At 46.2% G+C, this 23,126-nt stretch overlaps 1 protein-coding gene across 1 annotated transcript in view; it reads left to right on the forward strand.

Moving 5' to 3' along the window:
- LOC126527516 (uncharacterized) overlaps positions 1–23,126 on the forward strand; it is a 108,511-nt gene that overhangs the window by 74,870 nt on the left and 10,515 nt on the right. The window contains exons 3-4 of the mRNA XM_055068707.1: positions 17,465–17,575; positions 19,068–19,274. Coding sequence (XP_054924682.1) covers positions 17,465–17,575; positions 19,068–19,274 — 318 coding nt within the window. The remainder of the gene's footprint in view (positions 1–17,464; positions 17,576–19,067; positions 19,275–23,126) is intronic.

Here is a 23,126-nt window from a genome sequence, read left to right on the forward strand (position 1 = left end):
CGGTGTGGAGCCCTTCTTGCTCTAATTGGAGCGCGGAGACGCAGATAGGTGTAGGCAAAAGATGTGCACCCTAGTGAGACTGCTCGTATTAATTACGTCGGCATCTCGGTGCCATCTTGTTTGCAGTACGCACGCGAGTGGTGCAGCTTGACGCGCTCTCTTTTTCGTAGTCGTTCGTCTGATCCCGCGTCACTTTCTCGCTCGCGCTAAGCATACGGAGCCAGAGCCAGAAGGAGTTCGCCTCGTTCCCAGCCTTCAGCCCTGCGCCCAAGCAGAGACACGAACTACCAGCCCCAGCAACGTCAATACCTGGCATCTGCTCCGTGCACAGCGTTGCGACAACATTCTCTCGATATTAATATACGCTGACTTTTGAGAACGAAGTGCCCTTCGGCGAGGACTCGTTCCCTGTTCGTAACTGACGCTGAAGGCTCGAAGTTTTGACACGAATGCACGAATGTGTGCGACTGGCTCAAAGTGGTGGAGGGGATCTGGCATCACACACATGTCGCAAACTTTATTAGGTAAAACACACAACCCAATGCTCTTCACGCAAATCAACGGCATAAAAGGCTTCCCATACCAAGTTCATGTTGGCAGGTACAGCCTGCGTGTTAACAAAATATATTGATTTTCTGCTCCCTTCAAGGGGAGTACGGAGCGCTGTGTGTGTTCCCTACGTGTCTTGTTTTGTCCCGTCTTTTAATCGCGCTACCGTACTCCCCTTGAAGATTCATTAACGACAAGCTTCCGTTCTTCTGCGCTGTAAATATGCTACTCAAACTAGTTAGCCAAACTTTCTGCTCTTGCTCGTAAATCGCCGTTCCGGTTACGCGCTGACGAATCGGCGCTAAGAAGACGCAGATATATTACGAACCTGGGTGAGACCTTTGCTTGTTACGATGTGCTATTGTGGCGCCATCTTTCGCACCATTTAAAAGCGAAGCTTTTCTCCGTGAACCTCCCCGGGTTCTCGTGACCCTGGGTGCTGCGCGTGTGTTCTCTAGCCGAAGAGGCCAACCAATCACAGAGGAGGACGCGCGTTACATCACCACCATTGGTTTCCTTGCACCACCACCCTATCCCTTTCAGTCAAGGCATGCACGTTTCTGGACGCTACTTATTTTTGCCATCACTGTTCAGTGGTTGCAAGGAATACACAACGAACATTAAGCTTTGTGTAAATTGAAGATCCTGCTTTCCTAAAGTACACCCGTTTCACTTCTGAATGTAATGTATTATTTCAGACAACCACTTTGGTAAAGACGCTACCGTGTTTGACGGCACGTTGGGCGTCTTGGTAATAATTGCGAGAAATCGCTTTTTTCTTGTTGTAATGCTTTCACCCAATAATCAACCTGTGCATGTGATTCTAGCCCTTTATTCAATGTTTTTAATAAAGAAACGTAGTATGACTAAGTTTACTATATATGAATATTGAATTACTAAATAATTATGATGGACCACTGTAATATGCACAGTCATTCTCACGCCAACTTGATTAGCTTTCTATGGAGTCTCCAGCCACTTTGCGATAAAATTATGTAAACATCGAACATTTATTAACGGCTGATCGTAATTCGTGACTGAAGAGGATCTGTCACTCGCGAATTCAGTATGGTATTTTATTCCCTTTTTCCTTTTTGAAGATAAGCAGGAAATTAGGCAATAACATAACAAGAGCTTAGTGGCGCCACCCATCGCCCCGTTCCAAAGGGGACGCTCGTAACATCCATCCAACCATCCACGGCAGCGGTGGCACCATTGCATTAGCTTCCTTACAATGCCCGAATAAAGGCTTCCCTGTCATTTTGTGCGGACACTTGACGAACACAAACTAGCGTTTCGACTCTTCATGCACTGACACAAAGATTCGCTACATATAGAACCCAACTCGTTGGATCAGCTGCACTTTCTCTGTTGTTTCTTTCTTTTTCGTGATTAGCCATGCGGCATAGACAAGGCTTAAAACAATATGGCGCAAGCCGACGCTAGCACTGTGCATAACTCGCTATCGCAAGAACGTTCTCGAGTTATTAAGCAATTGGGAGACACATATAACACACACACAGAAAGGCTTCAGAAAACATGCCTTACGAACCAGTGCAAAAAAGTAAGTATAACTTGCCATCGTAAGTAAATAAAAAATGTGAATGGCGCTTATGAGGTATGGTGTTAAACGACAGAGCATGGGTACTCAGCATATAGTCCATGTAACCATCTACGTGCGGATGCTGTTATGCTTATGAGAAGCAAGTGCACGTTGCCACACCGTGTGAGCCGAGTGGAGCGATTATTAGACACGAACCGTAGTTGCCGGGGCATCGTGCACAGAGAAATAAGCGACGGTAAGCGATGAACCCAGTGAGGTATAGAAGTATCGTGACGACTATAACAGCCTTGCACAGCTCTACATACCTCGATTTTATATGTACGGAAACATTTGGGTACTGCTGTGCGGAATTCACGTTCTGCATTCTAGCTTTTCCCAGTTTCATCAAATGGCCGTCGAAGTTTTATTCAAGGCAGCGCCTATGGATGGGATAAAAAAATGGCTTAACACATGAGCAAGTGCACGAAAAGTAAAGCCACAATTTCGCAACCGCTTCATCTGCCCACTCGGCGATTGGGAAAGGCAAGCCAAGCTCGGGGTTTTTAGGGAAACAAGGCTTCGCTTTAAAAGACGAACATCTGACTGTAGCACAACATTTTTTGATGGTGAACCGTTTCTTTCGAGAAATGTTGGTGAATCCCATTTGCAGCTTTGTGCCGCTTTCTGGAAGCCACTAACTTTGCACATTTAAAATTTACCTACTTGCGTCTCTATACAGTGGCATAACTTCAGATGCTTCTGTTATGAGGAACGACACTTTATTGCTCATAGCAGTGGGTGCGCAAAAACAATATGTGAGTTACCTGGGAGTACAAAAGCAATTTGTCTATGGTGTGTGCGTGCGCGTGTGCGTGCATGCGCGTGTGCGAGCGTGCGAGCGTGCGCGTGTGCGAGCGTGTGTGTTTTGCCAACACGAGACTCTACAAGAGTCACCTCGTTCGTGCACATTTACCACGTCAGGAAATAGAAGCTGGCTGCGCCGGTTACAGGTGGCAATATCTACTCAACCCTCTCCCCACCCCTCATTCCATAAAGAAATTGAAAGGGAAGAACAAAGAACGGCAAACCTACCCGATGAGTATCGCAGTACCATCAAGGTAGGGTCCCTGCCAAGAAACATGGACCCGAATTTACACACAGCGAGGCGGAACGCTAGGGCAAAGTATGTAGAAAAATACCTAGCAACCAAGGCGAACACGGTATACACGGACGCCGCGGTATATCCTCGAGAACGAAGGGAAAAAGAACAAAGAGTCGTCGCGGCAGTAATAGGCTCGGACTATAGGGAAATCGCTTGCGCGTCGGCACGGGATTATACGGTAACCGAGGGAGAGGAAATGGCTGTTGCTCTAGCAGCTGTGGAGGGCTACCGCACAAATAGATCCCTTATAATTCTAACAGACTCCAAGGAAGCATGCTGAAACTACATTGACGGCAGAATCGGTCTAAAAGCGCTCCAAATCTTCCTCCGCGCTGGCCAACAGAATAAACGCATTAGACACACCATCTTTTGGGTACCGGGGCACACTGAGATTGAGGGCAACCAAAGGGTAGATAGGATCGCTCGCGAGCATACAAACCGAGCGGACCTAAACAGAGATCCTGAGGACTTCATGACAGTGATCCCAACGTACTCTGACATACTAAATTACCATAGAGGGACGAAGATCAGATATCTCCCGCCTCACAATACACTCACTCAAGAACAGGCAGTTTACTGGCGAAAGCTGCAGACAGGAACTTTCCCAAATTTACATAAACTATACAAAATGTTCCCAGGTCAATACAGGGACACATGCCCATGGTGTGGCGCAATACCCACACTTTATCACATCACATGGGAGTGCAATACGAATAAGGCATTCCACAAAATAGAAGATCCGAGTGCGGAATAGTGGGAGAGCATGCTCTCCAGCGGCGACCCTAGCCTCCAACGGAGGCTGGTGGATCATGCCCGACGAGCAGCCACGCTCAGTGGTGCCCTGGAATAGGGGCGCCAACCATGCAGGCCGGAGATCGGCATCAACCAATAGAAGATGAAGACATCCGGCCCGACCGCTGAATTACTCTTTCTAGGGCAATAAAGTTTACTTCCTCCTCCTCCTCCACTGCCTGAAGAAAAATAAAGAAAGAAAGAGCTGCACTCCATGGCCTACACATACTGGGTGGTCGACACATCCTCCATTTTCCAAATTGAAGAGAACCCGCAATGTCTCACAGCTACGGTAGCCTATAAGGCTTCCTAGGTATACTAAAGCATTTGAGAAAACCCTTTCATAAACGGCATATCAAACGAAATAGCTTATCTTCTTCCAGTTTAGAAGAAGTCAGCACTTCTTATTTCGTCACCGGCATCTCAATACTGCCCCGTTGCCGAGCGATAGCCTTCTTTTTCCAATGCTATTTCTCTGGCAAACTTCTCGTGCTCAAACAGCCTACTTTTTACAACTCTATTTTCTTGCCACGCATCGCGTACTGTTTCTTTTTATCTTTTTTTACACCCTGCCCAGGCCTAACCACAGAAATGCGAGCGCTCTACGCTAAACATTTGTATGAGCTTCAGTTGAGGCAATCTATTTCGCTGGCTGTTTCAAACAACAAAAACAAGCCTTCAGGAAAGCAACACTAGACGCGCAAGATGCCAGTGGCTCACTTCAAAGAGCCGGGCCTCCCAATTTAAAGGGACTATGCTTCCACTCTTCATTTGCCAAAGCGGTTCCTTTACTGCTGATGCGAGGCAGATAAATAAGAAAAAAAACTGCTGTAGAGAGGCTGGATATCTTGCCGGTCGATTGGACTGCAATCATCGGGAAAGACCTGGCAGTAAACAAGAAGTCGCCTTTGCAGTAATGACGACGCTTGTAAAGGTCGACAGTACGTAAAACACACCGAAATCACACATCGCCTGGAACCAACACACTCGTTTCAAGCGGCTGTACAGTTAAAATACACATTTTAGAAGGCTAACGTCTAGGCTGTCTTCGAGGAAATGCGGGACGCCTTACTTGGTGGTTCAGGGGCTACGGCATTTCGCTGCTGAGGACGAGGTCGTGGGTTCGATTCCTAACCTGGCTGCCGCATTGAAGTTTTAGAAAGTGAAGCGCCATAATTAATTTTAGTCGAATTCAAAATGGCTACACGAGCGTTGCAGTACCCATACAAGATATTCGATATCGTCTATTTGTTGTACTGCATGCAGAACGACAGGGACACAGAGATGAATATTAGACGATTAGTCTAGTGCTCATTTTTCTGTCCCTTTCGTTCTGCGTGCGCTACAAGAAAGCAAGAAATGCCATACCAACAAGCCGATGTAGCTACCTATTAAATATCGGTTGCACTGAAGTGAGCTGAAGCAACCGGAGGGTCATAACGCTGAACAGAGGAGGAGAGAGAGACAGGGTAGTTAGCCAGCGTAATGACCGGCTATCAAGAAAGTTCTCTCTCTCGTTCTCTCTCTCTCTCTTTCTCTCTCTCTCTCTCTCACACACACACACACACACACACACACATGTTTCATGGAACACAGGTTCTACGACAATGAGAAGTTCTGCTCTTTTCAAGGCGTGGCAATTCTAATGTACTGGATCACTGTGTATGTGCAAGAACTATTGCACACCGAAACTTGTTCGCAGCTATGTTTGCAAGTCTTCGTGGGAATTCAGTGTTTTGGCAAATCTCACATCTCCTACTTTTTTTCTGGCCGACCCTATGCTGATTGGAAACTGGCAGCTCTATTGGAAGGCGGGACAACTTAAGTGATCATTTAAAAGTGGGAAACTGACCGTGAGAGAGGATGACACATTCATGCCGAGAGAAAAATTATGCACTGAATGTGAGGGCGAGGAGGAGTAAATTTTAGGAGTTGGCGATGAGAACTAGGAGGAAGTTTGGTGCTAAGGGAAAGAGAGCAAAAGTGTAAACGTACCTGTCTCAGCCTAAAAGGGCAGCGGTTTGTTTAGAAACTGTCCGGTGAGTTCGAGCGCGAGGTCAAGTTGGCGCGATGCAGCGCACAAGGCTTCTGCGGTTTTGTAGAAGCAACAACGCCCTGGCAACTGCCAGGTATCTCACAATGCTGGATTGGTTGGTTAAATGGGGTTTAATGGCGCAAAAGCAGCTGAGGCTATGCTGCGCCAAACACGAGGTGTTTTAAAATCCAGTTTATGAAGGAGAAGGCTGCATTAGTAATCTATATTTTATGTAAAAATCCCGTGTCGTCTAGAAATTTGTGGACGTTACATAATGGGACTAGCGGATCATCCCCTAAAATTAGAGCAGGGCGTAAAGGTATGTGTAGTTCATATAATTTGTGCAAGTGTTCTTCTGTGTGTTTCAGTCTGCGTACATGGGAGTAATACGTGCATAACTGTTAGTGGCTGTTGACATTTCTCGCATGTTGGTGTGTCTTCTTTCCTAAGTAAGTAGTTGTGTGTGAGGTATGTGTGCCCAATGCGTAGTCGGCATAAAACTACTTCGATGAACCGCTCCTGATGATAGCATGACTTCCACTCGCCAACCATGGGTTACGTGAGATGTAGCTTGTTGTCGGCACAACGGTCCCATTCGCGTTGCCATTTTGCCGTTAAGGCTTTTCTAATTGCACGGATGCTATCATTATATGGGAGTGTCGTGTTTGTAGTGTCTTTGTGCGCTGCCATCAATGCACATCTATCAGCTGCTTCGTTACCAGGTATCCCAACATGGCTTGGGACCCAGCAGAAACGAATTGACTTCCCGTATTCGTTAAAAGCCACCATGTTTAAAATGTCTCCAATCAGGGCTTCACACTCAGATTTCAGATGTAGTGCCTTCAGTGTGCTTAAAGAATCTGTGTATATGACTGCATTTTTGTGTTTATCAGCTATAATCTTTTTTTAACAACAACACAATGCTGGAGTAATGATGAACGCTGCCAGTAGCGTCGGAGGCGTCGCACCTTGATGATACGTGACATGAAATGAAACTCTGGGTTTTTACGTGCCCTCACGTGAAACACGCAGGGATGTCAGCGGAAACCGCCTCTTCTTTTTCCTCCTCTTTGCTCCGTCCTGTGTACAGACGTTCGTCACGCTTTTGAAAAGCCCATGTTTAGTTAGAGCACAAACGGGATAAGGTGTTTCAATAACTTGGCAATATGCAAGACCATCTAGTTGGCACCAGTTTCACTCTGGAGGTAAATGTCATCCTCTGAAAACATTTCACTGCGAACCTCGTAGGAAAAGCCACATGAATTCGAGCACGAGGGAAGAGGTGCGTTTCTTATATATGACCACTTCTAGAATATATATCAGTTGAAGAACACGCGACAAATCGCAATTTCTTTTTTTTTTAGAAATGTAATGCCAAACACTTTTCACCGGAATATTTTTGGTGTCACAAGTACACCCCTGGTAAAGCGTGAAGAAAAGTGCATGTATATAATGCCGAAAATTAATATCAGTGCCTAACTGCCTCGAGCGTCTCCACAGTTTCCCCGAGGAAATAACTAGAAGTTCAAGGCACGTACGAGGTATGCATACCCGAGGCATGTGTCACTTAATTCGTTTAGTATTACCTTACTGGGGTACTAGCGGGAAAATTCAGTTAGCCGGACTTCGTAATGCTGTAAACATTTAAATATCGTGCAATCGCGCACTCGAAGCTACATCGAACAAGCTGTGCGTATTGACATGCAGATACAAATTTCACTCGTAAGTCTACAGCGCCACTGTTTGCCAATCGATACGCAATCGCTCCCAACTTGAAGCTTGTCTCTCATCGATTGCGCCGTGAACTGTTGACGCAAATGACGAAACATTTCGAGCGATCTATATAAACCATTGCCGACAGCGCTGACCGCTAAAAAGTCAGGACATTTGAGACTAGAACGCTCGTGGGACGGAATATATGATTTCATCTCCCCATATGCCCTTCAAGATATTTGCTAACATCTTACAGGGATCCTGTAGACCCCCTGTGCGCTTAGTAAAAAAAAACACGGTTCGCGGATAGCATACGCTGCTGTGAGCGTCTCAGACAAATTGTGCACTCGTGATCGCTGCATTGAGTTCGCAAGCGAAGCGCAGAATCGCGTTCTCAAACGCCCTCCTTTCTACAGAAGCCTGCTCCTCACTCTTTTCGGGCTGCTATATTTCGCCATATATCAGCTTTCCAAACGCGGCTGGTGTTAGCCAATAGCTCACGTCGATCAAGAAGGGCATTTGGACCAGTGCGTTTTTCCACCTACTGTTACTACGCATTTATTCATTCACGCTGTTTAATAAACAGGCTGAAGTGAGCGAAAATCTGCGTTTTCAATTTCGATAGGAATTCGTACTTCTGGAAGTATGACTATCGTACTATCGCCGACTATCGTCTGCTAAGTTCGGCGCCGCCCGCTCGCGTATGACTGGAACTTTGGCCACACTGCTTCAATGTCGTCGTAGCCGTCTGGCCTCGCTAATTTCTATTATTTTTGAGCACTCGTCTATGCTCGAACCGTGCGAAACCAAGCTCCACACCAGACGGGCGCTCCTGGCTAGACGCCAGGACAAAGTTGGTCCGCACAAAATAAGCTCTGCCAGACTGGAGCTCTTAAGCGCGAGTGAGCTGCCGCGCACATAGCTACTGCAGTTGCATGTAGCTGAGTCTGCAGCGTAGCGCAGATAACACGGCAGTCAAGGGCTCCAGCTACAAGCCTGCCTACTGAACTCGATGCGGCTCGCTGGAAACAACAACGCATTCCGACTGGCATCTGCGGGTGACGTGACTCAAGGCCGTCTGCTTCCCGAACAGGTCGTCTGCTTTCCGAGTTGCACCCCCTCGAGGTGTGTCTCAACCGCGGTCGAAGCTCGTTACGTTAGGTATACTTTCGAAGCACTCCGGAGAGCGGCATCCACCCTTTAGGCGACGTGTGCTCCGCCCGACCGTTAAGATCAAAAATAGACTTGAACAGCGTGCTACAATGACGTTCAGTAAGTGGAGCGTTGTGGGCACCATCTCACTCTGCTGTAGCCTCAGCAGTGCAAGGCATTGAGGAACGACCGGGGGCACCGCGAAAGGGATCACAGGCGATTTTGATTGCCAATAACTCCGCTTCTGCTGGACGCACTGAAGCCCTCTTTGCGGCAAGGCATATCTGAAATAGTCTGTTTTAACGTCAAGTGCAGTTTTTAGAGTTCGATAAAAAGGTTGCTCAGGACGCCATTAAAGCTTTGCTTGTAACTTAGTTCCTATAACTTTCAATTAGGCTTTCGTCAGAAATGCTGTAGAGTACACTTTCCGTAAGGAGCCATTTGTCGCAGTTTAGCGACGTACTGGTTTCTAATTATTAGAATGAAGCAATCAACAGAGATCGAACAAGGAATGTCGCTGGCGCCAACGTAACGACAAAGAGTACTTGTCTTTGTCAACGTCCCCTTGTGAGGAACGCCCAGCGGCATCGCTCATTCGGCAACTGTCAATCAATTCATCTCCATCTTTGTGTGATTATCTGCCTTGTTTCGCTAACTCGAACAAAGATTTAAACGCGAGAATCAGGTTCTAGGTTAGAGCGCCGTGTTTATTTTTGTGATGAGAGTATATCAGCTGCGTCTTGTTATATCTTATTTGGGAAACAAATCTCAGCACGTGTTTTGTGTGTGTGTGCGTGTGTCGAGTCAGAACAATCAGACACAATTACACGCTGAGTCATTCATTCGAGTCAGAGCACTCAGACTTAAATACACGCTGAGTAATTCATTGGAATGTATACTGTGTGGTCTATACTTTTACAGATAACACTCTATTCTGCGGCTCCCACCAGACCGACACTAACTGCAACTGCCGGCTCCAGCTATGTTGATTTACTACTTCACAGATGTCTAATGTGATGGCATGTGGTGCCGGCCACAACCAATCAGTGGCAAAGCCTGACGATTAAACATTTCGAGAAAACTATGGCCGTGCTCCACACTTGAGTGGAGCACAGGTGTAACAAGCGGCCGCTCTGTACAAAATCAAAGCTTCGTACCAGCCACATCAGCCGGTCTAAAACTTGCTATAAGTTTGCGCACATTAACTTTCCGGTCAAAACAAAAGAAATCCCCAAATACGTACAGGCGCAGAAGGTTAGGCTATAAAAGATATGTATGTACTTCGGCTTAGCTTTTCGTTTTTTCTTCATAAGAAGCCACAAATCTGGCAGCAAATAGTCTGAAAGTGTGTTTATTATCCTTACTCCCCACATGGAAATATTTCTAGGTGTAAAGCAAGTAATCCTCTTGAAGTACACAAAATAATGGGTAACGAAAGCCGAAAATGCTAGGAATAGCGCAAAGTTCTCGAACCAACAGCGCGAAGTATATGCAGATTTTGTTTCAGTCGTTTAATTTCCTGAATAATAACGTATCACACACTTTTCTCTAAGCTCGCTCCTCTGTTCTTTTTCTCGATCTTTTGTCACATTTTATAATGTACATGCGTCTACTGAGAAGAAATGCACGTGAAAGCAAAGCGTGTTTCCTACAGTAATAATTGTTCATTATCTGAACAAATATTAAAATGAATATTTTGTAGTTATGGCACGCATCATAATTTCAACCGGCCGCAATAATAGGGTGCCGAAGACAAGGCCTCCGTATCTATACAGTGCGCGGTATATTTAGGTAACACTTCAGCGAGGGAAGTCTTCGCTGACTACTCGGTGTGCTGTAGCGAATAGCTCAACAAATGTAAAATTAATTCCGTCTTTCCTCACCCTTTCATTCATACAAATCCTCTCATCGTGGAGTAGCCACAGACTTATCTGTTACCAACATTTCCGATGCCACAATGAACGAACGAACGAACCAACGAACCAACGAACCAACGAACCAACGAACCAACGAACCAACGAACGAGTGAGTGAGTGAGTGAGTGAGTGAGTGAGTGAGTGAGTGAGTGAGTGTCAGTCAGCAAGTCAATCAATATATAGATAAACTGACCCCGTCATAAATACACCTAGATATCTTATCCTAAATAAGGCGACACTAGTTCTAGCTCTCGCAGTACGCGCAAGGTCTATGAACATACAGCCCAGTACACTGCAGAGTTAATTAGCACAGCTTTTTAAGCGACGACTACACGTCTTCCCCGAAAGGCAACAGAATAATGAGTTCTGTGGGAAAGTCCACGCAGCCTCTAGGCCGCTATCACAAAAGCTACGACAACGAAATTACTGACCACACAGTACAGCCTATTCACTAAAACATACGGGCACATTCGACGCAAGGTAAATCTACGCAAGTTCTCTGTCTCGCCATTCAGCACCACAAATATCTACAACGTAGTACAGCAAAACAACCGAGCGCAGTATTTCAGCGAAGACATACAGCCTGATTCGCTCAAACGCCACTCTGATATCCGTTTCAGCTCCAGCTCTCTTTCAAACACTGCACGGTTATTGAAATGTTCCTCTAATCCCCCAACCTCGCGTTGGGAACAAACTGTGCAACCTTCGGCCGTGTTTCATCACGGAAGAAAATCGCATCGTTTCTCTGACAAACGAAGGCATGGGTTACACGGAGACTTCCTTATTTTTTTTTTTCGGCGCCGCGCCTTGAAGCCGTGCAAACACGCAACCGAAAATCGCGTGGTGAAAAAATTACCGACGATTACGTTACTTCCTAATGCGAAATTTGAGCGCAGCAAATGCCACCGCACAGGGCGAACGGCTGCGGCAATTTCGGCTCGGGCGGTGCACATATACAGATCCGCCGCCACCGATCTGGCTCTCTGATTGCCACCGCACAGGGGTTGCATTGGAGGAGGAGCGAAGAAAGGAATTAAGTTCGAGCCGGCGCTTTGACAACCGGAGACTCGCGGGAAGAGGGGGGAGGGGGGCGGCGTGTACACCCAGCGGCAAACGATGGGGGCAGAAGCGCGAGCAGCAAGCGGACAACACGATAAAGGGAGGAGGGAAGAGATAGCAGCGACTGACTGATGCCGCTGACGCCGATAGTGAGTCAACCCCAGCTGCGGAGTTGGTTTCAGGGACAACGCCGCCGATGCCGACACAAACAATATGATACCCTCGCTTCCGCAGCGCTAAGAACCAGGTCTAGCCGTGGGAAGGTGGTCACGTATTCGTCGACGTGCCGGGGCCTACGTGAAATAACCGGCGCGTCGGCAACTGAAGAGCACCCTATCCGCCACACAAGAACAGGGGGGGGGGGGACCCTTTCCTCCTCTTTCTGCATGGCGGCGACGGTGTTCTATGCAGTCACGTTATCTTGACTCTCTAGCGGCGTCAGCGGCATCCAGCGGTATCAGTCGGTCGCTGCTAGCGCTGGGGGGATGAAAGGGGGGCGGAGCTGGTTACGAGGCCGACGACAACGCCGACGACGACGCGAAACCCAGGAACGGACGCCAAAGAGCTGCGCTCTAAAATAGGGCTTCGGAAGGCGAAGATAGATGATAACCCGCACCGAGAGTATCCACTGCTGCGGCTGCTCTTTTTTACACGTCCGCCATCTGGCAGAATAATCGATGCTGTCAAGGCGGAATTTATCGCTGTGGCTTCAGCCGCGCTCCTGTGAAAGGTGGAAACGGTGATAGGGCTATTCGCCATCGAAAGACACGTGTATAAAGGCAAGTAGGCAGGCATAAAAAGCGAACAGATTTATATCGCGAGGCAGAAGTGCAGTCGGGGACATGTGGTGAAAGCGTTTTACGCGAGACGTTGTCATCCCGTTCTGGGCAGGGAGTTCCCCCTCCTTCCCGTGTCGACAACAACAAATCCCATCACTTTGATGCCTCCGTTTTTCTAAAGCCTCCGTTTCGTAAGGATGTTTGACACGTGCGTACTAAAAAACCAGTTCTTACAGTCTATTTTTTTTTTTTTTTGCCTACCAAATCTTCACGCGTGAACGCTGTACGAGATCTCTGCGTGGGAGACAGAAATGCAATGGGAAAAGGCCGGCAGGTCAACATAAAGTGAAGCTTCGGTTTGCTAACCTAAACTGGGGGAACGGCAAGACGAAAATGAAAGTGGGAAATAATAGTCGAAAAAGAAAGCGAACACTCGACAAAAGAAATAGGGGTTGAGAAACACTTGTAACTAAATACCCAAGCAAATCTAACAGACCACTCGAACGTAGAAAGTTCGGTAGCCTCTTGAACGATTTCCGCTAGGATCGTCGTATACGTAAGCATTCCAGGATTCTCTGCTCCGAAAGCAGCCGGTGTGTCCACACGGACCAACGTTGGTCGTTAGCCGACTCCGTGATATTACTGCTTCGGCAGCCACTCCGAATTCGCCACCGCGAATCTGCGGTCGCGAGTACGCGGCTGTGACATTGCGGTTCTGAGTGCGTGGTTGTAGATACATGGATTTGACGTTGACGTGTCGAGCACCAGGCGTCGCGATGGAGCGACTTCGGCGAGGGTGTGGTTGCATTCTGAGAGGGACGTATTCAAATAACAATAAGGCCTTCCGTATTCAAAAACGACATTCGGTGAAGGAACACAAGTCCAACAATGGAAGAACAACGTCTATCATAGGTTAGATGGAGCCGTCGGACTTAAGACGTCACTAATCGATCGTTTACGGCTACACCATTGCATTCACCGCATATTTTTGTCACAGTAATGACGACAGAGCGTAATATTGAATTTCCAAAGTACTAATGCTAAAATCGGAGCGACACAGAGAGCGTAACGTTGCATTACAAAAATCTGTCGATAAGACGGCTTTCCTTCTCTTCTGAAATCGGAACAGTCTTTTATTCCCTCCCACTCATACTGATAGCTTGGTCAACAGATATGGTAAGTACATAGGAAACAAACGAAGCCTCGTTCTTGCAGTTGGCCAGCTAAGGTGGAATTATTCACAGGAGTAATTAAACCATATAAACTGTAGTTATAAACCGAGCTTGGGATAGGGAATCACGTTCTTTTTTAACTTTATTATTATAATGTTTTTCAGTTCACGTAGAGTGACTTTTGTTCCTCGCATGGAACCTTCATTTCTCGCCACGAGAAATTGCTGAGAGTTGTTGAGAGGCTCCCGTATAATAATTACCAATTACCCCAGTACCGAGGCCAACCAATCCACTCTACGAACGCAGACCTCCAAACCTAATTGACTTAAACGATTATCTGCCACGTTCGACAGTGCACCTCTTCCACTTGATGCACGGCCTTCCAAAATGCATTTATGCATACGAGTGTTCCGTAAAACAGCACATACAATACGAGCCTCATTATATCAAAAATGAAAATCGACAGGTCTCATTCCCTTAATAAAAACAGATAAATACTTGATCAATGGATAATCCCACAAAAACAACCATGTACATTTTCCTCCTTTAGTAACACTAAATAAAATGCATAAAACCATACAATGTTATGATGTACCGGAACGTCACACGAAAGGCAAACTTGTCTATACGGAAAACGTGAACAAAAATTTGCCACCCATTGTAAATAAGATTTTCCCATACCAGGAGGAGGAGGAATAAACTTTATTTGTGCACAGCAGATTTGAGACCTAGGCCTCTACCTAAATGACGGCCTCGAGCCCTTGGGCCCTGGCGGCATCTTCGGCCTGCTGGATTGCCTTGAGTTGGTCTTTCGGTGCACAGCTGAGCAATGCGGTCTCCCACTGCTCTCTGGTCTTAATTATTTTATTCTGTATGGGTGTACGAGGACAAGCCCAAACAATATGTTGTAGGTCCGCCCTTTCTTCACAGAATCTACATCTATCCGTGTAAAGGTCCGGGTAGTAGCGGTGGTAGGCCACCGGGTTCGGATAAGTATCTGTTTGTAAGAGGCGCCATGCCGTCGAACAATTTTATTCGAGGTTACCTTTCGTATTTGATTCAGCCTCGAAAAGACACGCTAGTTAAACGTGGTGATAAAATAATTAAAATTCGTAGAGTTGAGCGACAAGGCCTGTTGCTGCTTTAAACCTGTGTTTTACAACACATCTTCGTTGAACCTGCTGCGACAGCGTGATTTCAATAATGTGAATATCGGACCCTTCATTGCGCGCTTATTGTCCTGGGAGATTAATTGAAAAAATTGTCATGGTTATACCACGCGGAAAACACATTATTATCTTCATCGGTTCATTTGTTTACTGACGCCCGCGTTTATCGTATTTGTCTTGCAGAGTCTTTCCTTACGAGTTGGCCGTTTTGTCATTACGGGTGAGCAAATAACCGATAATTAACTGTGCTTTCATGCGGAAGTAAATTAATTTGTTTCAGTGTGATCATTTGTAACTTCTGCCTATTATTGAGCAGCGCTTGTCTCCACGTAATACGATTCCAGTGTCATAAGTTGAACCTAAGTGTAGTCCGGTGTTGCTATGGTAACAAGTGTCCACAAACAGGCGAAGGAAACATATGTGACGCGTGCAGTCGGCCACGAAAAGGTCCGGGACACAGGCTCTAATACATACACGAATTTTTGCGGTGCCAAAAAGTGACAAACCTGATTTATTGAATCACTGTGCATGTCGCAATAATTGCTAGGGCTTCACACTTTGAGTACGCGGATATGTGCCCTGGCTTCGCAAACGTTCATTTTTTTCTCCTGCAAATCCTGCGTTCATTTGGCTGTTGTGCCATAATATACCTTTTAAAATTACGCCATAAATGCTACAGATACCTACTTTTAATTGAAAATTGTGCTGGGTGCGTACGCGAATATTTTAAGTAATTCCTCAACAAAACGACAGAGGTTGGTATTAACTAATTAGTGAATGACTCCGTTCATTCATTCATTCATTGATTCATTCATTCATTGATTCATTCATTCATTGATTCATTCATTCATTCATTCAGTCAGTCATTCATTCATCAGTTTTTTAGCTACACTATTGAATTTTTGGCGTGCAAGCCTAAGGCGGGTGCTGACGCCATCTTGAAAAATATTCCCGCAATCGTAATGTCGTAGAATTTTACAGCGGCTGCTCGATACTGTTGAATTCTTCATCAGAAATACTGATCACACTGCGCTCAAGCGGAAGCAATCACCGAACCTGGAAAATTACGACTGTACTTTACCAATACAAAAATGCTGAACGGATAGATGAAAACGCAATCAGATACTTAACGCAGCAATACTGCTGCTACTCCACGGGTAATCGAAAACCCTCGCGTATGAAGGACTGCTAATGACCCGGATGTAATGCGTTCCATCACTTACAGCGTGCTCGGCCTCAGCGTTTTCGGGCCGCTGTATATACTAGTCAGAGTCTACAGTACGTAAAAATATATGACAAGAGGTTATGCAAATCTTCCCGTCATTGAGCGAGAACTGAAAGAGAAAAAACAAGAAAGTTTAAACAATACTTTCGTACACGTCAAAGGAGGCATTCTACCAGAGACCAATCAGAAACTCATTTTATACAGATGTGTCTTCCGGGTAATTATGCAGTTCGGGATACTCGAGAGACATACCGACCCTCATTGCCGCGAACTATGGCAAAGCAGTGCGTGCCGTCTTCACAGAAATAAAATGAAGCTTCGCGCCATTCGCACGGCATGCATTGAGGAACTCCGTCACTCGAGTTTGTCTGTTTTATGTCATTAGAACTTTACGCGATGGTGCAAAAGTGTGGCTTGCTATATATGGAACTTGCTTGCTACAGCCGTTTTGCTGCGGTTTTCGTTAGGCGACGTATTAATTCATCTTCCGCCTATAGTTGTGATCTCTTATGCTTTTCTCCAGCCAAGTTGATCAAATCTAAGGCGATGAAAGAAGGCAGCCATGATTGCAAGGTAAATTATGGTTTAGAAACAGTCGACAGGTATTTAATAGCCTAATACTTTCTTATTCCGTTGAGAAAAAAATAAACTGTAGTCGTCTCAGTGAGAAAGGAACGTGTATTTAGAACGTGTGTTGTTGCTGTAGCCATCGTCATTATTGTTATCGTAGTTGTTTTCTGTCCTCTTTAAGAGGACAAGATAACTAGTCCAGTGGCCAAGCCACAGACATGACTCGACAAATATTTCGCACGTTCACAAACGGTAAACATCATAGCCGGCCAATCTTTATTATATTATATATATATATATAGATATATACACACACGCAGGAACGAGGCGACGAACTTTTAGGAAGGCTTATTTACTGAACGTTCTCGGCTGGTGAACCAAGCCTTCGTCAGAGTACCTGGTACTTTGACGAAGGCTGGTCCACCAGCCGAAAACGTTCAGTAAATAAGTCTTCTTAACAGTTCGTGGTCTCTTTCCTGCGTATATGACATCGGGTCCTGCGTGCTGAACTTTGAAGAAACCCCTATATATATATATATATATATATATATATATATATATATATATATATATATAGTTTGAAGCTGACTGATTTACTGAAATTTGTGTGGTTCGACATTTTCAACAGCGCAGGCATGCCCGCCTCTCATCAAAGACGCCAGGGGCGCGACGATCAAGGACATGGCTGGACCGTACGCCGAGGGAGAGGCCGTGCGACTGACCTGCGAAATAGAAACGTGTAGGTACAGCCTGCAGACGTGCACCCTTCCTTAGTACGCGACCATCCATGTTCGATTTATTCGTTGATGGAATGTGGAGTAAGCGTTTGGTTGCCTAGAACCTGGCAAAAAAAAAGACATGTATTACATTCGGGTGTAGTTAAACAGAAAGCCTATTGAGCAAACCAAAAAGCCAACAGAGACGCGACAGACTTCCAATGAAGACATTTGTTAAGACACCAAGCAGCTTCGTTGTTATCTTACTCCTCGGTACTGCAATTCGACGTGCATTGATTACCCCTACCAGTTTTTTCTGTAGCGTTATTGGTGGGTTAGTGCAGAGAGAATGCGTTAGAAAATAAGTGTTATCTCGATTTGTCTCAGCTCCACAAATAAAGAGAGAAAAAATTATAAGAATACAAAATTGTAGAAATAACAGAAGTGGCATAATATCGAGTAGCTATCCTGGCCGTTTCACAGATAGTGGATGTTCTTTATAGTTCTGAGCTTTTTGTGAACGAAACCTGCACGTACTATAACGCTAAGTGAAGATTAAAAAAAAAAGGTACGCTCATATCGAACGCACTTTACAGTGTCGAAAATAAACGGCCCATGAGTAGACATTGTTACACAACCCCACTAGTAATTAAGAGTTTTATTAACCATGTCTACGCTCACATTCTCACCGTGTGATCTGTTATTAGGGAAGCTGCGCTCTCATGAAGTTCCTATACACTGCTGCTCTCTTCCCCTCAACGTTGTTTTGGATTTGGCAGGCCTTTGCTTATTTGTACTTAACACGCAATAATGGGCGAGCTATAGTAATAATTACTGAGAAAACTAAAGCAATGGTGTTCCCCAGCAGTCTTGCACAGTCGACTGAATAGCGGGTGGCCTCCAGTCTGAAAATAAGTAGCACATTAAGAGGACATACACTCTTGGGACAAACTACAGATCTCGGTAAGCACGCAGTAACGCATTAATATGCGACCTTGAGAACAAGTGCTGGAATCCTTGAAAGCAGTCATGAGTTTTTGGAACCGCAGTAGTGTTAGCACGCAAACGAGGACAACACGTGTAGGGCATGCTTCAATCTTGCTCTGAGGAACCAACGCATGAGCTTCCCTTGTGCTATCCTGTTCCCTATATGGTTAACTGACTGACCCAAATCTGGGGCTTAACATAGCAAGTTGACGCAACGCTCTACGGGAGATGGCGTAGTTGAGGTGCGGCGCAATAGTTTTGACCACCTGTGCTTTGGTAACGTGCACCTAAATTCAAGTACATGTATCTTTTGGCATTTCGCCGCCATCTAAACGCGCCTGCCGTGGCCGCGTATCGAAGCCAAGACTTTGTGGTGACATCGCTTTAGCTACTGAGATGCCAGTGTAGGCTGTACTTTTTTTATACATCTCGACCTTCACAAGGCCGTTTTCTTCTACAAATGATGAACGTTGCTTTCGTCCAACGTATACAGCGAAGTCCGATCACGACGTCACGTGATTTTTTCAGGTGACCACGACGTCACGCTCACGTGGTACCAGAACGGCACGCAGTTGAGGACGGCCCGCGGAACAGTGGCGACATCCGACGGTGGCTGGAAGAACCTAGTCACCGTGGGCCCCCTGAGTCGCCGCGATCTGCACTCGAACATCACCTGCGTCGCCGCGAGCAACGTCTCGCTACCCGGATCGGCCACGGTGCTTCTCGATCTATACAGTGAGTAATGGGAAACGATGCAATCTCATCAATCAGCCAGACTCTTGAGCTTTGTGTATGTCAGTCACTCTTGTTCTATTCTTCTGTCTCCGCTTATTAGGCGCGTGAAAGCTGTCATTACGTTTAGCAAACTCACCCGCCTATTTGTTGATAAGGAGGATGGACTGAGAACCTTAGTGTTGATTCACGCCGAACATTTAACTCTGAAACCAGACAAAGAGCGAAGGGAGAGAACGCACCGCGAGCGCTTACTGTCACTGAAGGTATATTTCTGAAAGACGGGGACAAAGTGAAAAAAGTGCGCGTGCTTCTACATGCGCAGAGAAACTATAGAGCACAAAATTAGACAACATAAAAACCAAGAAAAGGTGCGTCCTTCAAACAGCTAGGCCTCCATCACACATTTGAACTTGACACAAACGTGTGGCGTGAAATATGATACAAAATGACACATAAACAAGATGTAAATGAAGATTTGTCAGCCAGCCCTCTGTATTGCACTGCATGAGAAATAGCTTTCTTTTTTTATATTTTGAAAAGGGATGAGAGAGAGAGATAAAAATAAATGACAAGTTGCTTGACCAGAGAGTATCTGCCACTGGCTATGCTATATAGTTGGGGGCAAGGAAACGGGTTCACAGAAGATGGCACGAAAAGAATAGAGAAGGACTAATTTGAGAACATCTCTGCCAGATTCTTCAACACACAACGCGCCACACAGTGACCTACAAAGTCACAAAGAGATCTACAACTGCACGCAGTGCTCTCTGTCACAGAGCTACAGTCGGTCGCACAATATAATCTATCTTTTTACGTAAGAAGCAACGCCACTAAATCAATCACAGGGAAGTCCCTATGCGTCAGCGTCCATAAATGTTTATTTCCGAGATTATACTAATGAAATTATCAAACAGAAAAATCGCCTGTTCAGCTAACCTTGCCTCTACCTTCGCATGGTTTTAAAGGGCCTGCTGTAATATATATATTTTTTCCACTGCTACGCTGAGCGTGGAAGGACCAGTTTGTCCTTCTCGCGGACATTCGCGAGCGTACGAGATGCGTACTACACTTTCCCGGGACTTTGGCAATTGTTAAGAAAACAGCGCGTTAGAAGCTGTCGTAAAGTGTCGCCGCTGAAAGACCTCATCTTTTAAATTCCCTGCGCATTACACACTTCGACCCGTCGAGCCGCCTCGCAATTAGCGTCCTATAGTTGGAGGCATCCTCGCAACGTCACACTTTCCTTAGAACATGGCGTATTCGAGTCGCGCCCCCGGTTCACCACTTCTGGGAGGTCGTTGTCGCGAAGCGACTCCCTATCGACCGGCAACGACAACCACAAAAGTGCGCTGGTGCTGCTGCGGTTCCCGAATTTTCCAGCGGTCGCCACGCTACTTCGGAGGGTGAGTCGCTTTCTGAAGCACAGATTCTCCTTTCTTGCGAATTGGCGTCTGAGACCGCAATTCACACTACGGCCTCGACGCAGGGAAACGCGCCCAGTACATCACGTATCTATCTATCAACGAAACGGGAATATATATAACAGGAAAAGACATTTGAACACGCACCTAGGAGTGGTTTAGCTGCCACATTATACGTCCGGCGCCCGTGCTTGGATATTCACAGGCGTGTCCTGCTCCGCAAAGCTCATTCTTCGTGGTTTCTTCGTGCGCGACGCGGGAAACGTCGAGAACGGCCATCCGCGTGGATACGGTGTGGCTGATGGCGTCGGGAAGGGTAAATATTTGACGAGGCTGCTAAGCGTACGTGAGGGAGCTGTTCTGGCACCGGGTGGGGCTGTTAGAAAAAGAGCGGCACAGACTTGCCCAAGAACATCAATAATCGTTGTTCGCGTCGGTAGCGCCGGACGTTGCATACGTGTGGACCCAAGCGATTCTCGAGTGATCCGAGGCACGGTAATGTTCAGTTCTCGTTCGAGCATTTGCTTAGGCGCGTAGCTGTTGACGTCCCTGATAACGGTTAGTAGATCCGAACCTAATACAAAGTTTAGCACCCCATCAAGATACCCAGTATTTTCGTTTGTGCGTATATATGGTCATTGTTTACTGCGCACCGTATTTAAACAAGGAGAGCATGGTCGATTGAGACGCATTTTACGTTGACTTTTGAGCCAGAGAACCAGCCTTTATCAAGAGTGCGTCATGATAAACACTGGTCCTCCGGCCGAAACGTCAAATAAATAAATAAATACAATTAGGATAAGGTAATGTATGCAAAAGTTTGGAAACCCCTATTGGACTGAACGAAGAATTTAAGACTACTTGGCTTCTGAAGCACACTATGCCTCTGACTGCCATGGGAACACTGAAGGTAGTCACAAATACACTTTCGAATGCAGTCAATCGCCTTTGCAGCGAACACCTCTACGACGAAATGACTTGCACAATGAAGGTATAATTATGTCCCGGTGCTATTGTGAGCGGTGCGCTGTGTTACCTTTACAACGAAGTGACCTTTTATAACGAATCGTTTCGGAGATCGCCCAAGCACTTCTTTATAAAGGCGTTCAACTGTATGTGAAATTGAAAAAAAATAATATATTGACGTGGTAGTGGCCCGCTGCATGCTGACGCGCGTTCCAAAGGAGCAGAATGAAGTTTTACCATGGCATACCCGTGAAAGAAGAGTAGATTTTCAGGGGATGCCTTAGGAAGAGAGAAAATATTTGGCGGTGGAGAGACGCCACGCAGCACCGCCACCCACCATAGGCCGTAAACATTCACGCGCCTGCAGAGCTCTCGCACGAGACCACGTGCAAGACCACGTCCGTCCCAAGGCGCTTGTTGGCGTCAGGTGCTGATACAACCCATCCAAGTACGTAAACAAGCCAACTGAAGTCGATCTATTAAAGTAATGATGCGATTCAACGCGTGCACTGGTTCCAGTGAGGCTATTTAGGCAGCGTTTGTTGCTCCATTACGCGGTTCCATACGGAACACAGCCGGTAACCTGCATATGTGTAGCGGTACAGCATAGATGGCTTAACGCCCATAGGCCGACTGGACACGTGTATGCGTTCCAGCACTAAATCATGTCGAGCTTTGACGTAGTTTTCGTGAAAGGGAGGTCTACGGGGGACTTCGGGAAAGATAACTTCGGTAAAAAGAAAGATAATAGTCGGCAGCGTCAAGATCCAGGTTGAAACTGCAGGGACAAGATGCAGTGCCCCTCCAAATACCAAGCCTGCATACCAGCGCCAGAAGAAATTTCACATTTCTCGGTGATGCAGTCCCTCCCTCACTTCCCCCCGAGCCCAACGTGGTCTTCCAACTTTTACACGCGTTATTATTTTTCGAGATGTGCATTGCCTGAACTGTCTGAGAGTGCGAAAAGAAGTAAACCTGCGTTTTTGTAATATTTACATTCCATTACTTCAACGCTGTGATTGTATAAGGCAGGGTTAATTGTATAGTGCTGGGAGCTGCCTTCCTCCTGCAGAAGACATATAGGCTGATGATGACTATTTGATGTAAGGAGAGAGGGAAAAGGAAAAACAGAGATTACAACTACTTTGGCCTGTCTTGTCCTACACTGTAAACAGATTTGCACACCTCAGGGTACTTTGCTGTCCTCAACTCACATCCTTGCGCATTTATAAAGGTTCAAGGGCTCTAATTATGCATGTGCACTGTAATTACGGGCGTGCTCGGCACTCAAGCCTGTTTGCCTTCAAATATTGTAGAACAGGCTGCGTGGCTTTCTTGGTTGATGTGCTGTGAGAGCACGCTGCCGAGATCTGCTTCGTTAAAAGGCCAGTCGTCCAGTTTGCCTAAAGAACACTGCATTGTCTGGCGTTGTTCGTCGACGCGAGAACAGTGGCAGAGCCTCTGC

This window comes from Dermacentor andersoni, chromosome 9 (genome assembly GCF_023375885.2).
Source record: "Dermacentor andersoni chromosome 9, qqDerAnde1_hic_scaffold, whole genome shotgun sequence".
Lineage (NCBI taxonomy): Eukaryota > Metazoa > Arthropoda > Arachnida > Ixodida > Ixodidae > Dermacentor > Dermacentor andersoni.